The sequence below is a fragment of the Chionomys nivalis genome, chromosome 3 (assembly GCF_950005125.1).
Source record: "Chionomys nivalis chromosome 3, mChiNiv1.1, whole genome shotgun sequence".
Lineage (NCBI taxonomy): Eukaryota > Metazoa > Chordata > Mammalia > Rodentia > Cricetidae > Chionomys > Chionomys nivalis.
This window is the reverse complement of record NC_080088.1, coordinates 75,713,934-75,733,764: the sequence shown is the minus strand read 5'-3', so window position 1 is coordinate 75,733,764 and position 19,831 is coordinate 75,713,934. Positions and strand designations below refer to the sequence as shown.

General features: G+C 53.4%; 1 protein-coding gene across 1 annotated transcript; it reads right to left on the bottom strand.

Moving 5' to 3' along the window:
* Positions 1–116: 116 nt before the first annotated feature.
* Positions 117–18,376, bottom strand: Prodh (proline dehydrogenase 1). Its single transcript, XM_057764353.1, has 14 exons — positions 18,107–18,376; positions 13,593–13,801; positions 10,828–10,862; positions 10,013–10,162; positions 9,077–9,141; positions 8,783–8,899; positions 8,341–8,420; positions 7,654–7,735; positions 6,272–6,364; positions 5,395–5,541; positions 4,239–4,414; positions 1,698–1,796; positions 735–823; positions 117–648 (listed from the first exon to the last, which is right to left on the bottom strand). Exons 1-14 carry the CDS (start codon positions 18,374–18,376, stop codon positions 461–463), a joined length of 1,800 nt encoding a protein of 599 aa, XP_057620336.1. The 3' UTR covers positions 117–460.
* Positions 18,377–19,831: the final 1,455 nt, after the last annotated feature.

Sequence of the window (19,831 nt, the reverse complement as noted above, 5' to 3'; positions counted from 1 at the left end):
GGCCCCAGTGTCTGGATTGGAATGGCCTCTGGCAACTACAGGTAATGTTCCATCCAGGCCAGTCCCTGTGCTGCTCAGAGCTGACTTCATGTTCAGGCACAAAGAAAGGTGATGGCTCTCAGTTACAGCGTGATTTATTGACTAAACAGGCTTCTGTCTCTGGTAGAAGGTAGTTCTAGAATGGAGCTCTGTAGCCTGCAGAGGTGAATGAGTTACCGCTAGTTAATGGAGGAGCTCTCAGGCTCTGGCTAATCCCATACCTGAGTGTCTGCTCCTGGAGGTGCAGGAAGTCCCAGAGGGTAGTCCCCACCTCAGTACCTCAAAGACTTGGACATTAAAAGATGAACCCTATCAGGGTATGTTGGGCTAAGGAACCCAAGCCCACCCAAAGCTGTGCCTTGCCTAAGGTCCCAGAGGTAACAGGTTGAGTGGAACAGGTGTGAGGGTGGTTGCTGAGTGACTAGGCCGGGTGGTGGAAGAGGTTGCCGGTGCGCAGCCGCCTGTGGAGCTCCTGCCATAGCAGCTGCCTCTCTCGCTGAGCACCCTTCATGATGCTGCTGTTCTCCAGGGCTCGGCGGGACAGGTAGGGCAACACCTCCATCACAGGACCATAGGGTACATACTTGTACACAGGAAATCCTGCCTGGCCTGCACACACACACAGAGCCATGAGTGCCCATGCACAACACTGTGCCTCCCGCGCCCCTGCACGTGCCCAGGACAACCCAGCTCACCTAGTGGGAAGCTAATTTGATCACACATCCCCAGCAACTGTCCGAAGCACACCTGGCCATCATCAGGATGCAGGCCCAACTCCTCCATCCTGTGAAGGGGGGCAGACTGGTAAGGACCCAAACCGGGACACAGGCACGCTCACGCATCTCTGAGCCCCTCTTTCTCCCTTCACCTACATTCTAGCCAGTCTTTGTGGGGTGGGGCAGGGATGTGAGCTCTGCTCTAGCTACCTAGGTCTTCCTAGTACAACTTCCCTGCCCACAGGGAAGGCCCGGGCAACAGACTTGCTTTTCCCAATCCAGTGCCTCTGCCACCCTCCTCCACCTGCAGTGCCCTGTGGCAGTCTGAGCCTTGCTGCAGTGACTGATAACCCAGCCCTGCCTCATTCTCCTTTGCTGGCTGCACAGCTGTTGTTTTGGTCTGAATGGAAAGTGAGATGTATATGCTACAGCTATCATGTTGAAGGCTCAAAAAACAAAAAATTGAGATGACTTCATTTTTAACATGGCTACTAGAAAATTTACAGATATAATTGTGGATTACATTGCATTTCATGTATGTATGCTTAGTGTTCATGTATGTACATCCATGTGGCCAGAGGACCATTGGACATTGTTCCTCAGTAGCCATCCACTGGTTTTTGAGAGTCTCATCATCCCAAGGCCTAACAGTTTGGCTAATCCTCCCGTGTCTGCCTCCCTAGTGCTGGAGTTGTAAGTTCTTAGCCCCAAACCCAGCTTTCTTGCGTGGGGTCTGTGAATCAAACTACAGTCCTCATGCTTGCATGTCACTTCCCTGGCCTACTTCACTTGAGTGGAAGGCGAGGCTGTGCCTGCTCATTCCACATTACCATCCCCAAACACTCAGCAGCACCTAACAGGTCCCATGCGTTCCCTCAGCCCTGCGTCACCTGCCACCCACAAGCCATCGAGAAACCTCCAAGTCAGACTGGCAGAGCCTACCTGCAGAGGGTGAAGCGCACTGTGTCCTCATTGTGGGAAGCCACCATCACCTCTGCCTTGGGGCTGTGCTTCAGCTTCTCGAGAACATAGTTAAGGCACCTGGGACAAGGACAGTCCTACCTAAGCTTGGCTCCGGCCAACCACCACCTTAACCCCCTTGGCTCTGCAGAGGAAAGTGGTTTTGCAGGACCCAGAGTCACCCAGCAAGCTGGCTTCTCTGAGGCAGCCACAGTTGGAGCTGGACCAGGGCCAGAATCTCAGAAAGGAGGGTAGCATCTGGCTTCCCTAGCTGGTATATGTGAAACATTCCTGCCTGGAATTCAGAAGATAAGGACATTTACCCTAGGAACTCACTGCACCAGTGCAGGAAACCCAAACAGTGACAGATTCGCAGGCCCCTCCCACGGTTAACTCCGCGAAGCTGCCTGCAAGCTGTTCAGGGAGCCCCAGGGGTGCAGCTTCCATTGAGTTGGGACGGGCTTTTCACTGATGCCACTGCCAGTGAGTCACCCACCCCTAATCCTGTAAGTAACGCCAATATAAATAAATCCTTTGGTTGACTAAACTCGATTTGGATGGCGTCAATCCATCGTTGGTGTCCTAGCTGGGTGAATAGACATTTGTTCACATCTCCCCAGCAGTAGTGCTCTGTGAAAAGGGAGGGCCTACAGCATCCCACCAGAGCTCTAGCAGGGCCAACAGCATCCCACCAGACCTAGCAGGGCCAACAGCATCCCACCAGACCTAGCAGGGCCAACAGCATCCCACCAGACCTAGCAGGGCCTACAGCATCCCACCAGAGCTCTAGCAGGGCCTACAGCATCCCACCAGACCTAGCAGGGCCTACAGCATCCCACCAGACCTAGCAGGGCCTACAGCATCCCACCAGACCTAGCAGGGCCTGTTTCAACCCGTGGCTTTGCTTCTGGGCAGGAGCCCTATAGCAGACTCCTGGCTCTTCAGGAAATAAAAGGAAGCAGAGGCCTCAGGTAGCGTGGGTATCCCTGAGCACCAGTCTCAGTGGTATCATTGCCAAGGGCACTGCCCGCCTGGACAGCACATAGGCTCTTTGACCCCATACGTCAATTTCTAGGAACATGCCCCAGCTGTGTCCTGTGACTACACGTGCGTACAGCAGAGGGGGGTAGGATGTTCAGTGAGTCCGTTACGATATCCAGGAGAGGCCATGGAGTCTGAACACAACACCCTTGGGTGTCCTGTCCTGATTACTGTGTTGACATAGGGGACAGAGTAATAATAAGCGAGGGGCAGAGGACAGAGTACACAGTGTAAACATTGGCATATGGCACTGCCTGGATATGCGGCAGACTCTTGAGGTGGAACAGGAAGGATCTGGAGCCTAAGGAGACAGCATCGGGTTTGCAATAAGCAAGCACAGCCCGGGGGGGGAGGCGGGGTGACGCTGGACTGCATGCACTGGTAATATAGGTTATGTAGGTAAGCTATCAGTGCTGTTTGAACCCACTGAGATGCTGGCTATAGACGTGGGATTGTCCCCACACTCCAGATCAAAGCATATTTTGTTCTGAAGTCCTCTAACCACCCCTCCCCCCCTTATGTAAGGCTAGCCCCTTGGTTCTGTCACCATGAGAGGGAAGAGCAATGGCTAAGGGTGTTAAAAATAGGATGTCCTTAGCAGCTAGAAGTTAAAAATCCAAAAGAAGTTGACAACGTTTATCTCGTAATAGAAAATGTTTACAGTGGGAAAGGCAAAAAGCTGGTCCTGCAGAGACAGCGGCTGTGTGTGTGTTTGCCCCCACTTTGCTGTACCTTTTGTTTGCTCTCTTGATTGGGCTACTCCAGCTGTCTCTGCTTGTCATTGTGAGCCCAGGATTTGGTGATGTTTACTCTCTGCTGCCTCTCTCCAGTTATTTTACTTTTGCTTGCTATATGCTTAGTAAACTCATCCAAAACTGAAAGCACAGCTAGCATAGATCATCCTCCATAGCGCACAGAACAACTGCACACCACACAGAGTCCCAGCGATCAACAGCAGAAAGAACAGGTGTGCCACTGTCGCTGATCGCCACCTGAGCTGGAAAGCAGACGGCTGAGCCAGCCACATGGGGCAAGACAGGCACCTGGGTGAATCTCTCTCTCTTCCCTTCTCTCATCTCAAGCATCCCTGCTGATCTCAAACTCGCTTTGAGGCCAAGGATGACTTTCAACTACTGCCCTTCCTGTCTTCTCCCGAGTGCTGAGGTTAAAAGTGTCCACAAATCATGCCTGATTTTTGTGGTGCTGGGGTTCAAACCCAGGGCTTCAGGCATGTTAGGCAAGCACTCTACCACATGAGCTGTGAAGTTGTTCTGAGTGTCAACAGACGCCAACTGGGGGCATAGAGGCCAGTAAGCATATGGGCATACAGGCCATATTCAAGAGAGGAAAGACTTGATGCTTTGGAAGAATATGACAGTTAGCAGAAATAGCACCTTTGACCTCTGGAAACTGGCTCTGCCTGAATGCCATCACACTCAGGGCCAAGGTTCTCTTGCAAGAAAGCACAGAAAGCCCTCTCACCTGTGGTACATGACATTGGTGGCCTCGTATGTAGGGTTAATGGGATCCTCACAGCCGATCTCCACAGCCCTGGCACGCTCTTGGGCCATGTATGCGCCACGTACCAGCTTGGCCCCAAAACACCAGCCTTCACGGTGAGCCAGTTCCATATCCATGGTCACATTGTCATAGGCCTCCTGCAAGGCCAAGCTCAAAAGTCACAGGGAGCCACTCTGGCGGCAGCACCAGGACAGCCTACTTCCTCTGTATCTCAGGTTAAAGTGCCCAGGCCAGCCAGTGGCCGCCGGGGGACATGCCACTCAAAGGATCTGCGAGGAGATGTGGATGAAGCTGAGCCTCCAACTTCCACCTCCAAAGAAGGGTGACAGAGGCCATCTACAGCCTCCTCTCTGTAACCTGAGATGGCCCTCTGGGTGTCAACCGAGATGCCTGCAAACTGCCACCTGTCTGGGACTGCTCCCATACACACCATGTCTCTGGGTGCCCAGCAACTTAGCCACCTTGGGCTGAGGGGTTGGGCTTGGGGTTTTTCTGGGCTCCCCCAGGTCTGCTTCTTTAACCCTGTCAAATCTTCCAGGAGAGTATAGTGATTTTTTTTTTCAGATTAAAGAGGTCCTGTGCTAATAATAGGAGAGTCAGCTATGACTCTTCAGAGGAGCCTGGCACACTCTGAAAGAGCTCCTTGCATTTTATGTTATGACTGTGGGAAGATGATTTGCGGGGCGCCACGGTGCACATGTGGAAGTCAGGGGAAACTTAGAGAAGAAACCGTCTCTCTCCGTTCACCATGGAATCTGGGGATCAAACTCAGGTTGGCAGGCTTGCAGAGCAAGTGTGTCCACGGAGTCATCTCGCCAGACCACACATAGACTCTTGGATCCTGGACAGGCTCCCGGCAGCCTTGTTCCTCCTTTGTACCTGGCACCAGCCCAACCTCTCCTGCAAGCCCAGCTGTGGCCACTAGGCAGGGCCTGTTTCCTACACAGTTGACCCTGGTCTAGGGTTAGTAGCCCGCCCATTCCTTTATCTGTGCTGCTCTGGCCTCTACACAAAGCAGGGCCAAACAGATACTGCATGGCTCTACAGAAAGGCATATCCCTGCAGGGTGGTGGGGCACACTGCCTTGAGAGCATAGGCAGGAGGTGAATGACTGTACCTTGAGGTAGCACTGGAATGTGTTGAAGATGAGTGGCTGATCCACATTGAACCTGCGCTGCATCTCCAGGGTCAGGCGGCTGATGGCTGGCTGGAAGTAGCTCTGCTCAGCATCTATCATCAGCCGCACGCCTGCCTCTCTGGCTTTCTGAGTGGTGCATAGGGGAGAATCTGTGGTTCACGGTTGATGATGCCCTCCCTCTGCTCAGGTGCTAGGGCCCTTAAAGCTCTGTACCCTCCAACACAGGTAGGGCTGCTCACACCTTAGCCAGCACACCCACATACACACACACACACACATACACACACACAATCTGCTCACACCTTGGCCAGCACGTCCATCTTCCCCAACACACACACACACACACACGATCTGCTCACACCTTAGCCAGCACATCCATCCTCCCCCAACACACACACACTCACACAGCTGCTCATACCTTGACTAGCACATTCATCTTCCTCCCCCACCACACACACACACACAGAGCTGCTCGCACCTTGGCCAGCACATCCATCCTCCCCCAACACACACACAAATACACAGCTGGTCATACCTTGACTAGCACATCTATCCTCCCCTAACACACACACATACACACACACAATCTGCTCACACCTTGGCCAGCACGTCCATCTTCCCCAACACACACACACACACACACACACACACACACACACGGAGCTGCTCGCACATTGGCCAGCACGTCTATCCTCCCCCAACACACACACAAATATACAGCTGGTCATACCTTGACTAGCACATCTATCCTCCCCTAACACACACACATACACACACACACAATTTGCTCACACCTTGGCCAGCACGTCCATCTTCCCCAACACACACACACACACACACACGGAGCTGCTCGTACCTTGGCCAGCACGTCCATTCTTTGCAGCATCCTCTTCATCTGCTGCTCCTCCTCCTCAGTGAACCTTGACAGCAGGGGCTCCAGCTGGCCTGTCTGCGAGTATAGCAGAAGTCAGAGCACTATGGGCCACAGTGCTCCACTTTGAGGCCAGTCACCTCACCCCTCAGCAATGCTGTCTTCTGCCCACCCTCCTGCCCCCTCAGGGACCAGAGAGACCATCTCCCAGCCCCTTGCCTTAAACCAGTTAGATCCAATGACAACATGCCCTGGACTGAGTGCCAGCCAGCTCAGGCCTACACGTGAGGAAAGCTTTCCCAAGTAAGCAGCACCAGGCCCAGGCCTGTACCCCAAGAAATTTATTTCTATGCCCGGCCTTCGATTCTGAGATCAATAGGGAGCCATGAAAAGAAAGACAAAGGAAGGGAAGCTAGACTCCAGCCAACCAGAAGGCTCCCGGGGGATAGAAAAGGCTCGAGAGGAGGTGCCGTGGTTATGGGGTACTTCCCAACTTGCAGCATGGGACCAAAATGTGGCCTTCAAGGAGCCAGCCAGCCAGCAATAGACTGATGATGAGAACTGGCAGGCTGGACCCAGAAACCCCATACAGCACAGAGGTCTCAGGATGCTCCTGCAATGCTAATGAGCCATGCTTTCACAGATCCCAGCAGCCTCCCTTCAGTGAGCACAAACACCGTGTGCCAAAGTCTGTCAGTGACCTTGGAGCAGAGACTCTGTTAACACACTGTACCCTCAGGTTCCAGGACAGTGGCTCAAAGTTCGGGGTAGGCCCCTAGTCTCAGGGGCTGGGAACACCACAGAAGAAACACCTGCAGGGCGCGTTCCTCGGCTGCTACTGCTATTCCTTCTTCAGAACCCAGAGCAGGTGGGGTTCCACCCCTCTTTCCCCTTGAATACAGGCCACACTAACAACTCACTCTGCCAGATGAACCTGGCGTGACTTCTAAGGCCAGACTGCAAAATTCGATGCACTTCTGCCTGGCCTTCATCTCAGGGGACACTCACTCTGGGAACCTAGCCACCATGTTTGGGAAAAAGCCCAGATGACAGCCAACATCACCTTCCATGCATGTGAGCAGGGCACCTCTGTGACCTGCTGGCCCTGCCAACCTCTAAGTACAAGTAACCAGAGACCCCAGATGAACCGTGTTTGGCTCTAAAGACTTGTGGTAATCTGACACACAGGACTAGGTGGACCTTCTCTCAAGACACCCATCCTCTCCTTGTGTCCAAAGGTCCACAAGGGTCCCCGTCCCACTGAGCACTGTGGACACTGGGTTTGTCTTTGTGCTGAGGTCAGAAAGAATGGCACTTCAGTCACAGTGAGTCCCCTGGGTGAGCAGACACATGGAACTGGGGGGTACCTGTACATTGGGGACCACCAGGTGCCTGGAGAGCTGGGTCCTGCTGTCAATGAGGCTGTTCCAGTCCAGCAAGTCCACAGTGCTGAGGGATGAGGTACATCAGCAGAGCAGGCAGCCAGAAATTCTGGGTCCAACCACCTGGCTTTACCCCCAGGTACTGGGGTTGTTTGGGGACCGACACACACCAGCCCATTCCTCAAGAGGATACTTCCAAACTCGGCCTTCACAAAACCCACCCAATGTTTTAAAAGACTGAATACTGCTCTCAATTACAAAAGATTAAAACCAAAGCATAACTATTATTGCAATGCCATCAGTAGCAATCAAAACACAGAAAGTATACAGAGAATTCCATGGCCAAGTCAGGCTCAAGGAAGAGTCGAGGATGCAAGGCCAGGCAGAATGCAGACCTCGCCTCAGGAGGCTGGAGAAGCTGATGTGCTGGGCCACCCGAGTACCACCTGACTTGACGGGGGGGCTCCTGGCGACATTAATCCCAGCCTCTGTCCCTGCTGCCTATCCCAGGGACTCTCGTCTTACTCTAAACTCCCATTCGGTAATGTCAGGAAGCAGTTCCCTTGACATTGTCATTCCCATGGCTCATCCTTTCCTGGGAGGTGGCCAGAAATAGAAGTCACTGGGGCTCAGCTGAGACCACGACTACACCGGGTGGATGTAAGTTCTTACCCAGATACCCCCAGTGTCTCCGGTGTGAACCACCCCTCGATCTCAGCCCTGGACGCGATGCCCATCTTTGCGATGCTTTCCTTGAGAATTGAGAAGGCAGAGTCAGTACCACCATCTCTCACTATCCGTAGCACCCATCCCCACCATGAGTCTGTTTGACAGCATCACGTCACCTGTGACGGCAGGACTCATTTCAGGCCCCATTTCTATTCCCAGCTGGCTGTGGTACCTTTTCCATCTTTTCCATTCCCTACATCCGCTGTCTGCTGAGCCAACTTCCTACCCCTTCAACCATACTCCTTGTAGACAGTAGAGCCGTTCAGAATTCCTACTGCAGCTCGGTTTCCCTTCCTCCTCCTCCCTACTACCCCAGCTACACTCAGCATCTCCAAGACCCCACCTTAGACCACTGTACAGTTCCAGGGGAAGAAGGGCCGCTCACCTGGAGCACCACCACCTCCAGCTTCGTGTCCACGGCAGCACGCCCGGCCTGTCCCTGCTCTGCAGCCATTTGATGAAAGAACCGTCTCCACCTGGTCAGCACGTCTGAGAACTGCAGCTGCCAGTGCAGGTGTGAGCCCCACTGTAGCACGTGCCCAGCTCCTCCAGCCAGCCCCGGGGCCACCTCTGTAGCCCCAGAGCACAGCTACCCATCTGAGCATGCCTGAAGCCTTTCAGTGCACATGGTAGCCCAAGGGTCTCAAAGCCTCTGCAGATCAGATGTGTCACCACTTACCAGAAACTGTGGTCTCCCCAGGGCTGTGAGCTTAATAGCTGAGAAACCATCATTACTGGCCCCACCTGTCAGAAGCCAAAGGCAGAGTCACAAGTGTCTCCAAGGAGATAGATGTCTGGGTCAGAGGGACCAGGTGCACCTGATCTTTAAGACCAGTCCTGCAGCCAGTTCCTACCCATAGTGATACCCAGTCCCCTGAATCCCCTTGCACATGGCTGCTCCAAGGGCCTTGCTACAGAGGTGGGAAAGGCTGGTGAAACAGCCTTTGTACTGAGAAGACACCGGGCAAAGAAGCCAAAGAGGTCTGCACACTGCTGGCACCATCCCTGGCTCAGTTTTTTCCTAATGCTTTCAGCACTATAGGCCATTCATGTATGGGTCCAGAGCACAGAAATGGCAGTGGAGTAGGGGCTGGGGCACACAACTCCAGGGAGAACAATCAGGGAACAAGCAGATGCCCCTCACCAAAATGCCAGAGTGCAATGACTACACAGGCCACCCTGGTCCGGGAGGCAACTGCTCACAACTATCCCATCCTGAAAAGTGCAATAAAGGTATGGGTCCCACTACCACACCACCAGGACCACTGAGACCCCATGGCTTAACTGGCCTCTCCATCCTCAATCCTCTTATACCATGGAGGAGTTGGCAGTCACAGAAAATGTGTCATCAGCTCCCAAAACTGACCCTCAACCTGAGGGGTGGGGATTGCAGAACTCAGTATCAGGACACCATATGCAGGTGCAGCCCCTGGGCAGGAACGTGTACAGGTGCATGGACTTGTCAGGAGATGCCCCCAGGAGCTGTCAGGACCCTTAGGAAGACGCTGGACGTATCTCAGTCCCTGAAGGTCCGAGCATAACCGCTCACTCCTGCCCTAACGTCCTCCACAAGTCCAAGGCTCTACCTTGCAGCTAGCAAAGCAGGGGACCCCACCTAAGGCCTCGATGCCTTTCAGTAAGTTCTCCATGTAGTTGTCACATTTGGCTTCATTGGCATAGAAGTAGGTGCGGGCACTGATGACACCATCTCTGCGGTCTCCAAAGGCAGGGTGGACCTGATACTGCTTCTCCCTCTTATTTGTGCCTGGGAAGATAGATTCATGGCTTATTAGAGATGTCATAGCTTCACCTTCAATTCCCTGCCCATCCTAGCATAGGCTGACTTCCCAGAGCTATGACCCTCAAGATGGGCTCCAAATAGGCCTTGCTGAGCATCCTGAAGCTGCCCTCCTGACAGCCCTGCTTGCCCTTCCTACTTGGGTCCCCCTGGCTAAATCTCATGATGCAGTAAATCAGGTCAGGAAAATAGAGCCTCCATCACAAAGACTTGGACTGCAGCCTACCAAAGGCCAAGGAGACTGAGCCTTCCTGGAAGAACTGTTGAAACTACAAAGAGCTTTGGCCAGGCAGTGGTGGCACACACCTTTAATCCCAGCACTCGGGAGGCAGAGGCAGGCGGATCTCTGTGAGTTTGAGGCCAGCCTGGTCTACAAGAGCTAATTCCAGGACTGGGTCCAAAGCAACACAGAGAAACCCTGTCTCAACAAACAAACAAAAAATACAAAGAGCCTGCATCTCACCAGGGACTCTCAGGCAGGTCAGGCACGCAGAGCCAGGACCGTAGCTCTGGCCACAGGAGGCAGTCTCTGGCCTTATCCCTTGTCCAAAGGCTGGCCCAGGCCTGAAGTCCAGGTGTCTCTGGGGCCAGCAGACTATGTTAGCGTGAAGAGTACCCATTCCTAAACTCACCGCTGCTGTCTCTCTCTGCTTCAGAGGTGCACGACCTGTAGGACAGAGGCAGAAGCAGAGGTCAGGTCACCAGGAGGCAGCTGAGCCTTGGACCAGACCATGAACCTGAAGGAGGGCTGGTTCAAGGAAACAGACCAACTTGGGTTAACCCAGCCCTTCCTGGGCCCGTCATGACCAGCTGGGCAAGGGAGAGGATGTCCAAGCTTCCTATAGGTCGAGCCTTCCTTACTGATGAGGTCAGGCAAGGAGAGGAGCAGGGGTGGGAGCCACCTTGTACAAAGGGCTCCTCCAACCCAGCAACAATGCTTGCATTGGCCTGCAGCCCTAACATCTGTGTCTCCAGGACTGAGTCCCATACACCCAGCTACTCCCAACCCCTGCTAAGACTCTTAGGCCCATTTTCCAAATAGCCATCAAGAGTTTTCTTAGAAGATGCAAATGAGACCTTAAAATCACCTAACTGAAAATCTGCCAGGTCCCCATCATACTCAGAGACAAGTCCTCCACAGGGCACGGTGCTGAGGCACATTGCAGGGCAGAGAACTCCTCTTCCCTAGCACAGGCAACGGCGCCTTCCAGGTCTTCCCGGCAATGAAACTTAGTCATCCAGGAACCTCAGTGCTCTCCGAGCAAATCTGGGCCACCAAGCAACATGCCGAGAAGCCTTGCCCTGGGCCCTCCTCTCCTATCCCAGGGCCCTTATCTGATTTGAGCCAGAAACTATGGGGAGGCAGGCCATATCCTTGGGTGCCTGGAGCACCCTCAGCCCATGAGGCCACAGCTCGGAGGACAGAAGCTAAACAGCTCCGTTCCATCTACCTTGTGCTGACAATATGTAACAAGAAAAGAGGGTGAAATGTCATCTGGTAACAATGTCCTGAGTTTGTAATGAGGAGGCAGGCAGTCCCCAGGTGTCACCTGCCATCAAAGGCAGAGAGCCAAGGTCCCTGGAGGATATGGGTTCCAGAAGAGCAGTCTCAGGTACAACTGAAAGAAAGTCCCCTGAGGGCTATCAGTGCAGAGGAAGGCCCGTGATTCCCTGAGCAGAAACCCTATCAAGGAGGGAGACTTGGCTCCTTAATGACTCCTGATGGGAAGGTTGGTGGCATAGCTCACAGCCCACAGTTTAGGTGGTCTGGTCTCCAAGCTTTCAGCGCCTTCTTTCATTAGCTGGGGATGGGTCTCCGGGTCTGTGCAGCCGCTCACTCCCTGTCAGGTGCAACCTGTGGGTCCTGTGAGTTCTTTTCCCTGCGGGGAGGTGACATGTAGAGCCCGCCAGCTCCCCATTTCACTCAGACCACTGTCAGCGTGGCGTTTCACCTGTCGTCTAAGGCTATGAGGCAGAAGGCGGGCAGGCCTTTGAAGGCACAGACACAGGCAGCAGAGCTGGGCCCGTATCCCTGCCACTGTTGACATTGGAGGGTGGGCACTGTTGGGTCAGGAAATGTCTATTTCTGATGTCCTGGAGTCCAAGTAGAGATCCTGTGGGACAAGCAGCCATGACAAGCTGAGCAACCAATGATTCTGCAGACAGGCAGGGTGCGCATGCCGGCCACCCAGTCTCACAGCAAGGCTGCTTTGGGCGAGAGCACTCAGTGCTCATGCTATCTAGGCTGAGGCCACGGAATCCATTTGGTTATTCAACAGCAGCCTCAGTAAAGGCCCACAGCCAAATCCCCGGGCATCAGTGAGGTTCACAGGGGATGCTGGGGCTGGGTCACCCCGCCTTCAGAATGGCCAATCACAAGGCAGGGGCTGAGGCCAGGCTCGGACATTCTGTTCTCTGGGCCAGCAGCCTCACATGACTGCCTTTACCCAACCCCTCCCGTTGGCCACCTGGGGAGGAGCAGGGTAAAGTCAAAGGCCTGACAGGGCCTGTCCTGAGCTTCACATGTGTGTAGCAGCTGCAGCCAGAGGCTTGGGACCCAAAATCCAAACAAGGGCCTGTCAAGGAGTCACAGGCAGCAGCGCTTTGCAGAGAAAGGCCGGTTTTGCACAGGCCTCCAGTGAGCCAGCCGCCACCCCAGGGGGCAGAATAAGGCCACTCTGTCCTGCTGCCAAGAGGACAGTCTGAGCTGTGCTTTCTACTCACAGCCTGGGGAAAGTCCCTGCAGCAAGTCGGTGCCAGCAGGAGACTCCAGGCTGCCCATCACACTACTCCACTGCCCGCTGCCTTTCTCCTGACCATGAGTGCCTGCCTAGATCCAGTCTGCAAAGGTCTACACCCTGCAGGCACAGCCATCTACAGATTAACAAACTGTCTGAGGACTAGTTGGAACTTGCGGATCCAGTCAGCCAGTCAGGAATTCTTGGAAAGAGATGAAGCCAGGGCACCACAAATGTCTCCGTGAGTGGCTAAGTCCCAGCCTTAGCGGCTACACGCTTACACCACTCTGCCCTTGCAAACTGCAAAGGCAATCTGAATTTTATATCATTTTGTATCACAAAATATAGTTCTTGTTCTGATATTTTTCAATCACTCAAAATGAAACTACATCCTACACTCAGTACTAAGTGACGAAGCGGACATGACCGAGAGTCAGTTTGCAGATCTAGCTCTCAACCCTCCTCTGATAGAGGCCCACAAAAGCACAGCACTCTTGCCTCAGGAAGAAAGAACTCTAAGCACAGCCCGTGAGGGCTGCCGGCAACCAGGTCAAAGGCCGTCCCTGTCTTGGCCACCACCTAGCTGAGGCCGAAACCCAGAGCCTGGTGCACTGCAGGGCTACTCCTGTGCCTTGCCACACTGGAAAGACAGGCCTTACTCCATCTCGGTGCGCTCTGCCTCCTCAGGGCTCAGATCTTCCTCTATTCCATAGTCCAGGATGGAGCCAACGCCGAAGGCTTTGTTGTGCTGGATCAGAGGCCTGATAGACTCCTGGTCCTCGCCAGCCACAAAATGGCCATAGAAGGTCATCTTCATTAGTTTGTCGAACATCCTCTGTCCCAAAAGCTTTCTGGTGACGTGGAGCAACTGGAAGGCAAAGGGAAGCAGCTGTCCAGCCGTCTAACTCCATCCCTGCAAGACCCCTGCTTACTCCTCCCCACATCACCCCAGTGCCACACCGTGCCGTGCATGTTTTATAGCGACCACTTGGAACAGGCTGCTTCCTGATCCAGGGCGGCATGGGAGAACCAAGGCGTCCCTTCTCAAGCTGCTGGCTCTATGAAGCTCTGAGCACATTGCTCCCCTTAGGACTCTTCCCCGAGGGGGCTGGCTCATGCATCACCCCAGGGCACAGAGGATTGCCTGATCACCCCTTGGTGGGGAAAGGGGGTTCCAGCCAGTCTCTCCGGGGACAACAATCGACATTTCTGTGACATTTAGTGGTCTTGGGGGCGGCACAGAAATAACTCACTAGAATGATCTCTCACAATGATTTGCCCTCTTGTTCTAACCCAGCAGAACAGGGCTTGATGTGAGGCCCTCCAATAGCTGCAGTGGCCACACACAAAATTCAAAGGGCTGGAGAGAGGTCTGTCTACAGGACACCAAGAAATGGGAGTCTGCTCCACAGCCTCATGCAGGGATGACTAGCCATGCTGGCGGTGTGCCCCAGGAAGATGGCTGCAACCAGCCGCTTTTTCTCTGTCGTATGTCACTCCATCTCACGTTACTGTAAGCATTCCTTAAACATGCAAGGAGAAAGAGAAGGAAGCGGACATCATGAGAGACACCCAAGGGGAAGGAGCAGCAGGTCGCTCCTCACATAATTAAGGCGGCCTGACAGATGGTATTGTGCACAGGGATGAGGGTGCTCAGCAAGGCAAGAAGGTGAAAGGGTGAGCAAGGGGGTGAGCTAAGGCAGTAAGAAATGGTGACAAGCAGACCCCAGGTGCTCAGCAGCACACACACATACACACACACAGAGACATACACACACACACACACACATATACACTGTAGAAGAGCCTGTGTTTACTCCTGCCCACCCACCTCAGCTCCAAGGAAGGAAAAGCCTGAGGGTCCTCAAGCCCCATGGACAATGAGCCCTTTCCTATGTGGGCAGCCACTGGTAGTCTAAGCATTCACAAGTCAAACACTACCCCATCGTGGCCCTGCCACTGCATGTGGGCTCCTGAGACGCTGCCAGACAACATGCAGCCTCCACGCAGGACCTGGGATTTCTGCATTTTGTTCTTTCATCAAGAGAGTTATAATCTCTAATTATATATATTATATATAGATCCTGAGATGCTTTCCATGGGAGGGGTAGATGAAGGAATGGCCACCTATGACAGTCACAGGTGACCAGTCTCACCCTGGTCACTGAGAATGGTGAACACACACAGACAGGGTTGGCGCCATTAAAGCCAAGCCACCATTTCAAATCTGTCTCAATGTCACTTATGTCCTGGGGTGTCACCACCTGAGCTCTAGTACTATCCAGGTGAGTAGAACCTTTGAAAGTTTACAAATTTGTACCAGTGATAGAGACAGTAAAACAAGCCAGGAGTGGTAACACTTCTGTAACGCAGCACTTGAGGCTGAACTACAGAGCATCAGGAATTCAAGGCAGCCTCGGCTACAAAACAAGACCTCATCTCGCAAGGAAAAACAGCTGGAGAGATGGCTGGTTATAAAGTGCTTGCCTTGAATTTGATCCCAGCCCAAGGGAGGCACAGACAGCCAATTTCCCAGAGCTCACTGGTCAGCCACCCTAACCTAAAAACCTGTCTTAACCGGGGCAGGCAGACATGATGGCAAACTCCTTCAGTCCCAACATTCAGGAGGCAGAGAGAGGCAGAGCTCTGGTCCATGTTGTAAGTTTCAAGACAGTCAGGGCTGCATACTGAGAAGCTGGCTCAAACACACGTTTTAAAAGTAGGGCAGGGAAGCCTGGCCTGGTAATACATGCCTTTAATCCCAGCACTTGAGAGGGAGGCAGAGACAAGTGGGTCTGTGAGTTCGAGGCCAGCCTGGTCTACAGAACAAGTTCCAGGGCAGCCAGGGCTACATGAAGAAACCATGTCTTGAAAAAAGAAAAAAAAAGACAAAAAATAATATAAAATAAGGCCAGTAAGATGGTTCATTGGGTAAAGGCACTTGCTGCCAAGCCTGATGACCTGAATTCAGTCTCTAGGACCTAGATGGTAAAAGGAGAAAATCAACTCCCAAAAATCGTCCCCTGGCTTTCATGTATGTAGTGTGGTACGTGAGTGCTCACATACATACACACACATAATAAATAAATATTAAAGAAAACTTAAGAAATGAATGGCACCTGAGGAAGCACACCCAAGTGTATCCTTGGGCTCCCATACATGCATTCATGCTCACACACAAAGAAAAGTCTCAAACAATGTCCAGGAAATGATGACAGTAAAACCAATTCTCCGCTTTGGCCCCAGAGAACCACTGTAATTTTCACCCAATCTCTTCATCTTGGGCTCACAATCAAAAAGAGATAGCCTACCCGGTGTGGTGGCACACGCTTTTAATCCCAGCATTCGGGAGGCAGAGGCAAGCTGATCTCAGAGTTCAAAGCCAGCCTGGTCTAGAGAGTGAGTTCCAAGACAGCCAGGGCTACACAGATGCCAAATAGGCTTGATGTCAAATAGGGGGCTTCATGGTCCCCAACAGGGTTCCAATCCTAGACAGCAGTCCCAATCTCAGCTCCTCAGAACAAGTCTGGATGCCCACTGCCCCAGCTAGAGCGTCAAAGCCGCAAGGCCTGGGTTGACTGTTCTTAGTTCAGCCCATTAGACTAGGATCTGGGAAGCGGAGCTCGGGGCCTGGCTCCGAACTATTTTCTTCAACACCAGGCCCTGAGGCCACAAGCAGTGATAGCAGCACAGATCTCAGACAGGCAGGCTCCCAAGCACAGCCTGGACAGGTGGAGCCAGGGTGGGGGTGGGTTTTGCTGCTTCCTCCAGGAACTCATAGCACACCCCAAGGCTCCAGCACTACTCAGAGCAGGCACCAGAGAGCCAGAGGAGGTGACCGGCCCTCCCCCTGGTCTCCCACAGTACCCTAATTGACACCCAGGACTCACCCTCCTTAGAACCAACCCTCAGGCCCCCAGGGGACACTGCCTCTCAGCTGAGCAGCTCGTAGAGACTCGAGGGTGAAGCAGAAACTGCTGCTTATCCTGTCCCCAAAGCAAACGCAGTCACCTACGATACCAGAGGGGTGGTCGAATCCCTGCTCTGCAGAGACCCGGTAGTTAACCACTCTTTTCAAGTTGTTGCTGCCCAGCTTGCCGCATCCTCCCTCCTAGCTGAAGTGCTGGCGCCACTGGCAGATTCCGTCCAGCTGCCCTTGGCCCTTGCTTCCCCCTGCTAGGGCTCCTTTTCCTGTGTACCCCTCTTCTCTACTGGGCGTTATTCGGTGCATTATGACCCTGCCTACCACAAACATACCTGGCCTCCCACACTCAGATGAGAGCCTTTCTTTTTACTCCTAGGCTCCAATGCTTACAATCAAGTTCTTCCAGGGGCTTCCGGCAGCACTTCAATTCTGCCTCAACATGGTTGTGAGGCATGACTCACCTCCTACCCTGCTGAGGCCTCAGCTAAGTTGTAAGTGTAGCTCCAGCCCCTCCAGTCTCACTACCCTTTTTGAGATATCTTCCAGATCTGTATCCTTTCAAACATCAAAGGCCACCTTGAGATAACTTATCACTAACCCTTCAAGACTGGCTCCGCTTTCCCCAAAGGCTCTCACATTTCTCAGAGCTACCATGTTGCAGTTTAAAGTTGCGTGTTTGCTAGTCTCTGAGAAGCTCCACCTTCTACACTACACTCCAGTTGGTGCCGGCAAACCAAGGCTGTTTGGAACACAGGTACCCTCCTGCCTGTAATCAGAGCACTTGGGAGGTGCAGGCAGAAGGATCAGAGGTTTTTGAATCTAGGCTCTTCAACTGTATTTATAATAAATTTAAACACGAAAGAGAAAAAGTTGGGAGTTTGACCTATATCCCAAAACTGTTCGGAGTACCTGTATTTGGAGTGGCTGGTCACACTTGTGGAATTCTGGGGTCCTAGCCTAGATAAGCCCTTCAAGCATGACAAACTTGGAGCTGCATGGAGGATACCAGATTTATCAGAGCTGTATTCCTACACACAGTACAATCTTAAACACTATCAGCCTTTCTTTATAATTGGTAGTGACTACAAGTAGGAAACTTCACGAGGTGAAACGCCCCCCTTTCTTGCCTGCCCAGCTTCAGGCCATGCTTGAGTGGCTCTGCCTGACACTTTCAAACTCTGAAATCCGCTGGTCGCGCCGATGTCCCCCCCCGCCGCTGCTGTCCGCCTGTCCACCCCACCCGCGCACCTGCTCGTGGTGCGCTAGCAGCACCGGCGACGCACACAGGCGCAGCACTAGCAGGTTGCGCACCAGTTCCCAGCTCCGCCGACTGCGGTACGCCTCTTGCGTGTTGTCGAAGTCCACGACTGGCACAGGCCGCCGCACAGCTTCGGCTGCGCCCCATGCCCGCACAACCCCTGGGTTCGCGGCGGGCTGCTCACGGGCCTGCGCCTCTGTTGAGAGACTGGCGACACGAGGTACCACTGAGCGCAGAAGGAACACGCGCCTTAGAGCCATGGCGGAGCCAATACGGGCGCCCAGGAGGCTTAAGTACCTTCGGCCAGCCACGCCCCAAGGTCACGCCCTAATCACGCCCCATCCCCGGAAGCCCCACCCACCACACTGTGGCTCTGCTCCCATTTTAAGAAACCTTGTCCTGCTCCGCAAGCTGATCCATCTCCTCCTCCTCCGGAGGCCTTCCCTGGCACGCTGGTTGGTTTGGCTTGCTTCCCGTGACTGACCACACCTCTCAAGCCCGCAGACTCTACTTCTGCTGAGCCCACCCTCAGCTCAGCCCCTCCAAAGACCCGCCCCTTGGGAACCGTGTTGTTTAGCCCTGAGATTTTCTTGTCCCTAGGCTGACCAGGTGGGTCCAGAGTCCACTGGTCAGTGCCATGACACCCTGGCACACTCGGATCCTCGGTTCCCCAGCAGCGGGGACTCACAGCTGAGGCCAGCCTGCGAAAATTTTGTCCCAGAAGGTGGTCCTCTTCCCATCGCTCCACCCTGCCTAAAGTGCTGTTTTAAAAGCTGCCTTCTCTGTGGGTTAGTGGTGGCAGAGACAGGCGGATCTCTGTGAGTTCGAGGCTCAGCCTGGTCTACAGAGTGAGTGGGTTCCAGGACAGGCTCCAAAATTACTGTGAAACCCTGTCTCAACAAAACAAAAAAGCTGCCCTTTTCTGTTTCTTTCTTGTCCTTTAGACCCACCTCTGACAAGGGACAAGCAAGGGACCCCAGGCTCCCCTGTGAACCCTTGGAGCTCTAGTGATTCCTCCCTCCTTTACCTCTCCACATCCGGTACCATCAGCAGCAGATGTCACCTAAGGGGCCCTAACTGCCTCTACCTCGGTGCACACTTCACTGTCATTCACCCCATGTTTCCCTTCTGACGTTCCATCCTCCCACAGAGATCTAGTACAGTTGTGGGTAGTAATATGACTCCCAATATTCCCTACGGGCTTGGCCCTGCCTTTTCTATACCTCCTCAGAAAAGTTTCGGAGCCTTGGACTCTCTTGTCTATCTTAGACTGTGGATATTTAGAGCTGCGTGATTCTTCATGGTGGGGACTGTCCTGTGCTTTGGAGAATGTTTATCGTCATCTTTGGCCTCAGATGGCAATTACACACACACACACACACACACTTGAAATAACCTAAAACATTTCTGATATTGCCAGATGCCCCTGGAAAGCACAATTCCCACTTGTCTTGGCTGAAGATGACTTCCTAAGGCAGGACTCAGGTTTTTCCTGCTGGAACCTAATGCGGAGAATGTCAGAGGCATCAAAGTCCGGAGGCAGGAAGTTAGGAGGACCCTACAGCAGCTCAGAAACTTGACCATAGGGAGCAGGTGACCCTTGGAACGGTCACCATGACCATCTACCCATCCTCCTCCAGGCCTAACCCACACTCACCTCACTCCTCCACCCCTGCTGAGCTTCTGGGCAGTCTGTCGCATGTGTCTGTAGGACA